Genomic DNA, 9,986 nt, shown 5'->3' on the forward strand with positions numbered 1-9,986 from the left:
TATCATAAAATAACTCTTTAATGTAAAACAAATTTACTGTATTTCAATAAAACTATATTTATATTAATAAAAGTCAAAAGATAATGAAATTTTATATTTTATTAAACAAAAAGTGATAAATATTTAAGAGATGTATTCTTCTTCTAATTGTTTGTCTTCTTCAAGCATCGGAAGGACAGGCATTTGTGCCAACAGTTGTGACTGTTGTTCAGGCAATAAGACAAACCTCGGCGCTCGCATCCAATTGATGGCCAATTCTTGACCCAAATGATGAACCATACATCTGACGGCAACTGTTTCCTGATTATTGATTACTATATGAACCGCAAAATCTTTGCCCTCTTTTCCTTCTATGTCCGGACCAGTGATAGGTATTTCTGGTAATTGTATGGCCTCTTCGGGCACAGTATAACCAGTTTTCCTAAACGCAATCCTAATGTGTCTCTTCTGGATCAGCCATTCGTGTTTATCATTCATTTCAACTAATATACACTCTTTGGCCAATTGGCGAACAGTGGTTAACACGAATGCTGAAGACGGGCCAACTCTTCCTTCAGCTCCCGATTCAATCAAATCCTTATATTTGTTAAGATTATAATCGCAATAATATACGGCTTTTCTTGCGGACAGTAAGTGAAACCTGGCGTAAGAGGCGTCCACTTCAACCACATCGCCGGCAACTCCCAGTTCTTCGATGTGATCCATAAGAATCACTTTCATTTTGCCTAATGATTGGTCATCTGTGTCCTCCACCTCATCATATATCATGTCAGTCACCTCTCGGGGCTCTTTATAATGTAGTATATCATTGAAGAGGGGCCCCACTATGTATGGGTTCTTCAATCGCTGGCCATAAAGTGGTCGTACTTTTCGCTTCAATATCATTACTGATCGCATCTGACTATAGTTTAGACATGTATTCAATGGTCGAAGTGATGACAATATCTGTTTGATTAGCATTTTGTTGCAATCGATAGTTAATAAACAATATTTTAAAAAACAATAATCAAATCAATTAATAATATTTTCATACAATATATCAAAACATTGGTTTTATTCACTGTTTAACTCTATTACTGTATAAACACATGTATTACAGTATTATTAATAAATTTAAATAAATATTATAAAATTCAATATAAATAACGTTTAAAATACTGTACTTTAGGATTATTGTCTTTTTACAATAAAAATTATAATTTAAATAATAATTATTACTTTAATTTAATACTTTTTATATACTTTTAATATTTTATAAATAAATATAATATTAATAATTAATAAGCAATAATTAATTTTAAATTAAGCATTAATAATAATTAATAATAAGTTCAAAATAGTGTTTAATAAAATATAATATTGGGTTTAATTAGTTAATTAAATAGCATTTCCTTAGAAATGGGACCAAAATATTGAAGATATCTTTCGATACCATTTCTCTTCTCTATCTCATTCAACACCTGAATGTCTATCAATGTATTCATCAAATTCTGGAGTTTGATTTGGGATTCACTTTCCGATGGATACCTATTTAGTAGATAGCGTTGCAATAGATATATATATAATTGTTGCTCTGATCTAAACAATTAAACGAAAAGTATGTATAAAGTATTGATATACAGGTAACGTATTAACAGTTATTAAAATAATTTACGTTATATTTTTTAGATTATTTAAAATTTATGAAATCAATAATCATACTATATTTATAATTCAATAAATATATTAATTTAAAACATTGAAAATTTTAGTTTCACTTACTTAATAACATCTCGGTGAATTAAATATGGACGTTTTGGATTTAATAACAATATTGCTGATAACTATAATACATAAAACATTTTTAAAAATACAGATTTAAAAAATAATATATAAATTATATTAATAATAACCAAATCCATAATCAGAGAATCGCATTGTGATTCTGGTATTAGTTTGTGATAATAATCTTTATAAATGTTATACATATTTCGCTCTTCATATTTCAAAACTTCTAAACTGTGAACAAATGAGTCGTCGTTATCCTATAATAAATAAGTACTCATTTTTTATTGTAGTTTTTTATGATTTTCAATTGAATTTATATACTGAAGTATATGTTTAGAAACTATAAATTATTATAGATTTAGAAATTAAAAAAAATAAAAAAATATATTTAAAAAATACATTACAAACCAAATTTCCTGTCCAGACATTTGTTTCAGTGTTATATCGTATAGCATAACGAAGAATCAGTATTTCAAGGAATCCAAACTTAATTAAAGCCAACCGATCGTTAAAACAGTTTTTATTGAATGACTCTAAATTGTTAGCAAAAGATACGACATTTTGCGTATCTTTTTCAAGTTTGCGGCAAAAATATTCATATAATTTATAGATATTTGTCACTTCTATGTTATTATGTGTATAGAGAGACATATATGTAAAGACTTGCAAAGCATTTTGTAATTCACTTAAACGTATTGACTCTAATTCATTGAATGTCTGATAATCAGTCAGTTGTTTGAAGACCGGATCAAACATGAACTCATGTCTTGAAATTACTTTATTATTGTCATAACTTTGGTTAAAATCATAATTAACTAATGATTCATTTGATAAAACACTTTCATAATCATCAATTGTATTATTTTCTGAACTTTTTGATTGTACTAATTGCTAAATAAAAAATTAATTTATATATATTATAATATTAATTAAATATCTTTCAAAAAATATTAGTAAAATTAAATTTGTAACAAACAGTTTTCATTCCCATTTGAATGCATTTATAAAATCGGCATTTTTTACATTTTCTACGCGATTTGACAGTAATATTACAATAGTCTCCATGAATGCACTCAAATTCCTGTTGAAATTTAAAATTTTTTAAATATAATATTTAATAATAAATAAATTAATTAATTAATAAATAATTTAAAATAAATAATAATAATATAATATTTTAAAAAATAAAAAACGCAAAAGTTATTACTAAATTATAATTTTAATAAAAAATACCTTAAATTTAAGGACATTTCTTCTAAAGAATACTTTACACGACTCACAAGTAATGGCACCAAAACTTCGACCTAAATATTAACTTTAAACAAATTATTTAATTTTTTTATTTATTTCTTACCAATTGATTTGTCTCCACAAATATTGCATAATAAATGATGTCTTTTCGGAGACATTATGTGAAATAATGAAATCATTTTCAACTTATAAATTATACTCCTATTCACTGATATTTGATAAAATATATTCTAATAAACAATAGTAAAATTATATAATTGAAATGGTAATAAAAATTTATCTGATAAAATACTGTATATTTACTGTATAAAAACTGATTTATAAATATTATTGAATAAATATTTATAAAATTGTTGATTGTTAATTATTTATTTTTATGATAAATTGCTCCCTAATTGTTGAATCTAATGTGAATGCTAACAATTTTGGATTTTATAATTTATATAAGTATATTATTTAATCTATAAAAATATGAACTAATATTAATTAATGTATTAATGTATTAAGAAAGATAATTGGCTTACGGGTAAATCATTTTAAAAATAAATAAAATTTTATAAATTGAATGTACTTTAAATATTTATCGAATTTATAGTTTATGATGAGTTTAGAAATTATATTATAGATAAAAATTATCATTAATAACAATAAATTATAATTATTAAAAAGTATTATTGAAAAGTTTATAAATAAATAATGTCATATTCTTTTAAATTACTTAATTGTTTTTTTAATATTACTTAATAAAATAAAATAAAATTTATTTAAATTGAAAATTATTAACTAATACTGTATGTTATTAAATATTTATAAGAATATTTATTGAAATTATTTAATTATTTATTAAAAATATAAATTATACAAATAGTTTTTGAATAAAAAAATAAACAAATTAATTATTAAATATATTATTTCGTAAAATTATTTCAAGTATTACATGTTAAGTATATTTATTACTTAATTGCAAGATATAATAGTTAATATAATTAATAATTGAATAATAAAGTCTTATGACTTAAAAATTAACTGTTAAAATATATTATGATTAGATAATAACACTAATTATTAATATAAAAACCGTTGTTCAGTGATATCAAAAGTGTGATCAAATAGTATTTCATTGAGTACGGGCTCCAAGTGCTGTCCGTATAGTTCACTGGCATTTAAGCGTTCAATTTCACTGAGTATTTGTAAATCAATTAATGAATCCATAAGTTTAGTCATTTTGATTTCGGTCTCATATTTGGAGCCACATTTCAATAGCAAATATCGTTGCAATAAATAAATATACATTTGTTGTTCCGCTCTATTATATATATATATATATTGGATTAAATTAATATTTAATATTTATTAATCAAATATACAATTATCAAAACTAACTGACCGAACAACCTCACGATGATTTAAATACGGACGGTTCGGGTTAAATAAAATAATTGCTGTCAACTAATAAATTATTATTATTAGTAAAAAAATTATCATTTTTTGTATAACAATAAAAAACCACATCTTACTAAATCCAATAATATGTAATCTCTGTCCCATTCATTAGCAATTTTATGGTAAAAACTTTTATAAATCATATAAATACTGCACTTTTGTGGTCGCATTAAATCCAAACTAAATGATATGACAGAAGGATTTTCGCAATTCTACATTAAAATAGTTAATAAAACTAATGAGTAAATAAAAAACTTAAAATTTTGATAATAATAATAATTTGAATACAAACCACATAACCTGTCCAGTATTCAGTTTCAGTGTTAAAGTAAATACAATATCTCAATATAATAATTTCAAGACAACTATACTTGACGAGTGCCAACTGATCCTCTGAGCAAATATTGGTAAATGAGTTAAACATTTTAATAAAAATGATTAACTTGTGAACCCCTCTGTTTAATTTACGTGAAAATTCAAAGTGTAAATCAATCAAACTGTCTAAAAGTCTAACATTTTTGGTTATAAATTCAGTGCACTTGAAAATACTGGACGCCTTAAACAAATCACTCAAACGATTGGTTTCCAAATCATTGAATCGACTGAAATCAGTTAACTCTGGAAATATGGGACTAAAAGTCAACTCAATTGCCTTCTGGACTCTGTTTCGAAATACTTTCCTTTTATTATAGCAATCAATAGTCGATTCAATTTGTTTAAGTGTTTCCAAAAAATTATATTTATTACTATTACTATAGAATTTTGGAGAAATAATTTGTTGAATATTTTGGTAAATACTTGATGTTATTTCTATTGAATTATTTGTGTCAATGGAGTTATCGGATTCAGGACTACGATTAACAACATTTCTCAATACTTTATAACTATTTTTAACAATTTTCTCTTTAATTGCTTTACTTTTTATTAAATCCTTTTAAAAAAATTTAATATTAAATATATTTAATAAATTATTAATTAGTCTTACAGTTTGCATCCCAACAACAAAACATTTCCTTAATCGACATTTTTTGCACTCATTTCGCGTTTTGATATCTACTTTGCATTTACCACTTGTTAGACAAATATATTTCTAAAAAAATATATTAAGAAATTAATTGTAATTACTCTAAAATTAAATTAAAATTAGTTAATAATACAAAATTTTCATATAAAGTCATTACATATTAGATTATAAATATTTAGTTTATATTGAATATCTATAGTATTTATATAAATAATTAAAATTGTCTTTTAAATGATATACTTTTTTATTGAAGGCATTTCTCCTGAAAAATACTTTACACGATTCACAAGTAAAGGCACCAAAATTTCGACCTAGGACAATTGGGACAATTGGGACAATTGGGACAATTGGGACAATTGGATTAAAAATCTATTTTTCATAATCATTAAATTTATAATTAAATAATTATTACCAACTACTTTGTCGCCACATATTTCGCAATATATATATTTTGGTAATATTTCACAAATTGTTGACATTTTTCTATTTTTAATTATTAACTTATTAAACACACATTATATAGTCAACAAAATTAATTGAGAGCTAAATAAAATATAATATATAACTAATTTTTGTATTGAGTGCTTTAATCATTAAGTATTTTTATTTATTGATAAGATATGTTTATCCCAAATCATTATTTTATTTTATAGAAATCTTTAACATTTATACAATTTTACTTTTTCTCTAAATAATTATTTAAATTACTAAAAAACTTATCTTATTGAATAATAAATTTATAACTAATATCAATAAAAATAATTTATTTTATTTTTTAAATATCTAGCATTCATTTTGTCTATAAATGAAAGCTTAAATATTAACGAAAATATACTATATATTTGTAATTATTGTATATTGTATTGTATATACTTTGGGCACAAATACAGGTATATTTTTAATAATAAAAATAATCTTATTATCTAATGTCTCATTGTTTTCATAAAAACAAATTTATAAGTAATTTTTATTTTAATATTTTGTCATTGATAAGTTTAAACACTTGTGCTAATAAATAATAAATAGAAAATGTATTATACAGTAGTACAATGTACAGTATATTAGACATAAAAATAAAATTGCTGTTTTACATTATACAATATATTACAAGTATTTGACAATTTCTATAATACATAAATCTCTATTACAAATATATTTAATATATCATTTTATAAGTTATGAATAACATGATAATAAATCAACAAAAAAAACGTTATGTGAATTATCTAAATGATTACCAATTGCGGGAAATTGTCATAAAATCTAATGTAAAATATAGTATTTTTATAATTAATATGATTGTCATCTCAGGTATAATATTATAAATAAAATTTAAAAACTTTACATTACCGGTAGATATAAAATATTTCCGTAATATACAGATGGTTTTAATTTTTATAGCAATCATTTGTAATTTAGTGTTTTAATTTTATTTTATCAAATAAGTATTAATCATTACGATTCTAAAAAATTATTCATTAAAGGTTCAAAAATAATTAATTATGTATTACTGGTAATGATTATCTAAAAATATAATTATTATAACTCCGATTAAAAATATTTTTTCAATATAACATTTATATTTTCTCATTGCATAATTAAAATAAATATAATTCTTGGAAAACAAATAATATTAATAATAACTCACTTAAAAGCCTAAATAATTACACTAAAAGTAAATAAGATAATCGTTAAATATTGGTGTACAGTTTATTTGAACAAATAAATTTTACATAATTTTAAAATATAAGTATATGATATTATAATTGTGAATATTTTAATTAATTAATGAATATAATAATTGAATTATGAGGTAAATTTATTTTTAAAAATATTTTTGTTATTATATGGTAATAATGAAATGATTTAAAGTGTTTCTAAAATAAAATTTATATAAATATAATAATAATAATATAATTTGCAATTTATAATGAAATTTTGTGTAAATAAATATATTGCGATTTCATTATTAAAGTGTTATTAAAAAGCAAACTATTCTTGAATATCTAATATCTCCCGAAGCAATGGTCCAAATGGTGGTCCAGTACTTCCACTTTTAGCACTATGAGCACAGGTAGAGTTTTTTACTTTAATAAATTGACTCAAATCGTGTAATGTATTCAATAGACGCAAAAACTTTTCCTTTGAATGACACTCTGATTTAGTCTTTAATAGGAGGTATCGCTGAAGTAAATACATGTATAACTGTTGTTGTAATCTAAAATCATTATAATTAAAAGCATTTAATTATTGTAAACATTAAATTAATTAAATATATAAACTCTACTTACTTAACCATATCCTTATGTATGAGATTAGGTCGGTCTGGATTAAACAATACTATAGCGGTTAACTAAAAAATAATAAAATTGTTAAAATATTATAATTATAATAAATATATTTTTTAAATATTGATAAATATACCAAATCAAGAATATATGGATCCGAATCCCATTCTTTGCCTAATTTTCTCAAATAGTTTTTATGTGAGATAAATACACTTTCGGCTTCAGGTAGAGTACGAAAATTTAATATAATTGACTGATTATCCTCCTATCGATTAAAAATATATTTTGTATATAATTATTATAAAAATTAATGAAATAATAACAATAATACAAACCATAACCAAAGTCCACGAGTCGTTACTGTAATCATAAGTAAGTACTGATCGCATACAGAATATCTCAAGTGATCCATACTTAAGGAGTGAGATTTGATCGTTTTCACACATATTGTTGAAAGCACTCAAACCTTTAGATACTGTCACCAAATTACGGATTTCTGTATCCACTTTAACAGCCATTAATTGACACATTTCCTCCATATTACTCAAAGGTACACCATTTTCTGGTATCTTTATTTGCATAATATTTAATGCACTAAACAGCTCAGTAAGCCTATTGTACTCCAATTCGTTGAACTGTCCACTATTATCCCCGACTGTCCGCGCAATAGGAAGGACTGCAAACTCTAATTCCACTGCCTTTTGGTAGACATCGGGAGAGATGTCATCGTCGTTGTCGTCGTCTTCAACTTTCTCTCCGTTGAAAATATAACTCTCAATGTCTACAATGTTTGTAATAATCTCATCGTCACTAATATCCTGATTGTCATACAAATCAAGTGTAGTATTCATCTCAAGATTTGCCAACAAATCCGGCGGAGAATTTGATGCATTCGAGTCACTATTCTTTGAGTCCGACGAAGAACTTTGTACTGAATTTTTGCGTTTTTTGCGTTTGTCTTCAATTTTCTTGCGGCGGATTTGCTTTTCTTCATCATTCAATATCCACTCCTAATAATCATTTTAAAAAATGTTATAAATATATCTAACATTTTGTCAGTCATAGTATGACATACCTGTTTCATACCGATGTCAAAACACTTTTTAAGTCGACAGCGACGACAAAATTTTCGGGTAACGCTATCTAACTTACATTTCTCATCAAAATAACATTTATATACCTATTTTTGCGAAAATTAGTTATTTATTTAAATATTTATATTAAAATGTATTTAATTTTATTTCCTCACATTTAGTTTGTGTGCATTGCGTCTGAAAAAAGCTTTACACGATTCACAGGAAACGGCACCAAAATTTTTGGCTATAAAATGAAAATTTAATCCATTATTAAAAATTTTATGTTTAATGAAATAAAATTGTCTTAATTTATATACGGTTATTGACATTTAGTGAATATTTTGTTAAATCAATTTAAATTCAATTTTATCAATAATATTAATTTAATAATTATTCATTAATACCTATAGCTTTATCGCCACAAACGCCACATATTTTACCCGTTGACTCTTTGTCTGTCATTTTAATAATTATTATTAAATTATTTCAATTAAAAAATACTACACAAAAAGTCAAATTAAATGTGCATTATTAATGTGAAATTATTGATACAACAATTGTATAAATAATATATAATTTTTAACAAATTATTGTTCATTAAATTGTCATTAAACTACACGTTAATGTTAATTATCAAAGAATATCTTCAATGAAAACAAGATATTTAGAAAACAACAAATTATTATTAAATTTAAATTCAATAAAAATCACTTTTCAATTATTTCAAGGATGTGTTGCCAAATAATATTAAAAATATGATAATATAATATTTACTTAATAATAGTTTATATATTTTGGTATATCATATTTTATATACATATGTACATTACTTTCACTAAAAAGTAATATATCCCAGTACAGTATTGTATAGTACAGTACAGTTTTATAACAAATAACAAATTTTACTAGTTGATATTATTAATGAAAAATTAATTAAAAATATGCATATTATTATTTATACTATTTGTGAAGACAAACAAATATCTTAACAACAATAATATTGATTAATATTAGTAATAAAATGACATGGGCACAATTATTGATTTACATGTTGTACATTACAAGTCAATTATAAATACATACACTTTCAATATACTGATGCAATTACTATATTTTTAGATGAAACTGAATTGTATG

At 23.2% G+C, this 9,986-nt stretch overlaps 4 protein-coding genes across 5 annotated transcripts; all 4 read right to left on the reverse strand.

The window, feature by feature from the left end:
* Nucleotides 1-112: 112 nt before the first annotated feature.
* Nucleotides 113-1,072, reverse strand: LOC128952580 (39S ribosomal protein L9, mitochondrial-like). Of its 2 annotated transcripts, XM_054297997.1 has the most exons (2): nucleotides 1,034-1,052; nucleotides 113-945 (listed from the first exon to the last, which is right to left on the reverse strand). In XM_054297997.1, exon 2 carries the CDS (start codon nucleotides 895-897, stop codon nucleotides 124-126), a length of 774 nt encoding a protein of 257 aa, XP_054153972.1. In that variant the 5' UTR covers nucleotides 898-945; nucleotides 1,034-1,052; the 3' UTR covers nucleotides 113-123. The 2 variants fall into 2 exon arrangements, with proteins under 2 accessions (XP_054153972.1, XP_054153971.1); XM_054297996.1 differs by having other exon boundaries at nucleotides 113-1,072.
* Nucleotides 1,073-1,373: 301 nt separating this feature from the next.
* LOC128966358 (nuclear hormone receptor HR96-like) lies at nucleotides 1,374-3,194 on the reverse strand. The gene is made up of 7 exons (XM_054313205.1): nucleotides 3,122-3,194; nucleotides 3,001-3,071; nucleotides 2,744-2,848; nucleotides 2,176-2,658; nucleotides 1,893-2,024; nucleotides 1,762-1,823; nucleotides 1,374-1,578 (listed from the first exon to the last, which is right to left on the reverse strand). The coding sequence occupies exons 1-7, from the start codon at nucleotides 3,174-3,176 to the stop codon at nucleotides 1,374-1,376; spliced, it is 1,113 nt and encodes a 370-aa protein (XP_054169180.1). The 5' UTR covers nucleotides 3,177-3,194.
* An 889-nt stretch (nucleotides 3,195-4,083) lies between these two features.
* Nucleotides 4,084-5,917, reverse strand: LOC128966359 (vitamin D3 receptor-like). Its single transcript, XM_054313207.1, has 6 exons — nucleotides 5,905-5,917; nucleotides 5,726-5,796; nucleotides 4,754-5,392; nucleotides 4,536-4,673; nucleotides 4,406-4,467; nucleotides 4,084-4,324 (listed from the first exon to the last, which is right to left on the reverse strand). Exons 1-6 carry the CDS (start codon nucleotides 5,915-5,917, stop codon nucleotides 4,084-4,086), a joined length of 1,164 nt encoding a protein of 387 aa, XP_054169182.1.
* A 1,473-nt stretch (nucleotides 5,918-7,390) lies between these two features.
* On the reverse strand, nucleotides 7,391-9,333 carry LOC128952578 (nuclear hormone receptor HR96-like). The gene is made up of 7 exons (XM_054297994.1): nucleotides 9,254-9,333; nucleotides 9,023-9,093; nucleotides 8,849-8,953; nucleotides 8,109-8,783; nucleotides 7,910-8,038; nucleotides 7,777-7,838; nucleotides 7,391-7,703 (listed from the first exon to the last, which is right to left on the reverse strand). Exons 1-7 carry the CDS (start codon nucleotides 9,309-9,311, stop codon nucleotides 7,478-7,480), a joined length of 1,326 nt encoding a protein of 441 aa, XP_054153969.1. The 5' UTR covers nucleotides 9,312-9,333; the 3' UTR covers nucleotides 7,391-7,477.
* Nucleotides 9,334-9,986: the final 653 nt, after the last annotated feature.

This window comes from Oppia nitens, unplaced genomic scaffold (assembly GCF_028296485.1).
Source record: "Oppia nitens isolate AA-2021 unplaced genomic scaffold, nextdenovo-longstitch-racon4-pilon3 scaffold1_pilon_pilon_pilon, whole genome shotgun sequence".
NCBI lineage: Eukaryota > Metazoa > Arthropoda > Arachnida > Sarcoptiformes > Oppiidae > Oppia > Oppia nitens.

Bases quoted from the DNA above. Each gene is read 5' to 3' on its own strand.
- LOC128952580 (XM_054297996.1), bottom strand. From the start codon at position 960: ATGCTAATCAAACAGATATTGTCATCACTTCGACCATTGAATACATGT.
- LOC128966358 (XM_054313205.1), bottom strand. From the start codon at position 3,176: ATGTCTCCGAAAAGACATCATTTATTATGCAATATTTGTGGAGACAAA. The intron at 2,025-2,175 runs GTTTGTAATGTA...TATTTATTATAG, and splicing joins ATGTCTGGACAGGAAATTTG to GATAACGACGACTCATTTGT. The intron at 1,579-1,761 runs GTAAGTGAAACT...TTAATTGTTTAG, and splicing joins ATTCACCGAGATGTTATTAA to ATCAGAGCAACAATTATATA.
- LOC128966359 (XM_054313207.1), bottom strand. The intron at 5,393-5,725 runs GTATATCATTTA...TTTTTTTAAAAG, and splicing joins GAAATGCCTTCAATAAAAAA to GATTTAATAAAAAGTAAAGC. The intron at 4,674-4,753 runs GTTTGTATTCAA...ATTTTAATGTAG, and splicing joins AATACTGGACAGGTTATGTG to AATTGCGAAAATCCTTCTGT.
- LOC128952578 (XM_054297994.1), bottom strand. From the start codon at position 9,311: ATGACAGACAAAGAGTCAACGGGTAAAATATGTGGCGTTTGTGGCGAT. The intron at 8,039-8,108 runs GTTTGTATTATT...TTTAATCGATAG, and splicing joins ACTCGTGGACTTTGGTTATG to GAGGATAATCAGTCAATTAT. The intron at 7,704-7,776 runs GTAAGTAGAGTT...TAATGATTTTAG, and splicing joins ATACATAAGGATATGGTTAA to ATTACAACAACAGTTATACA.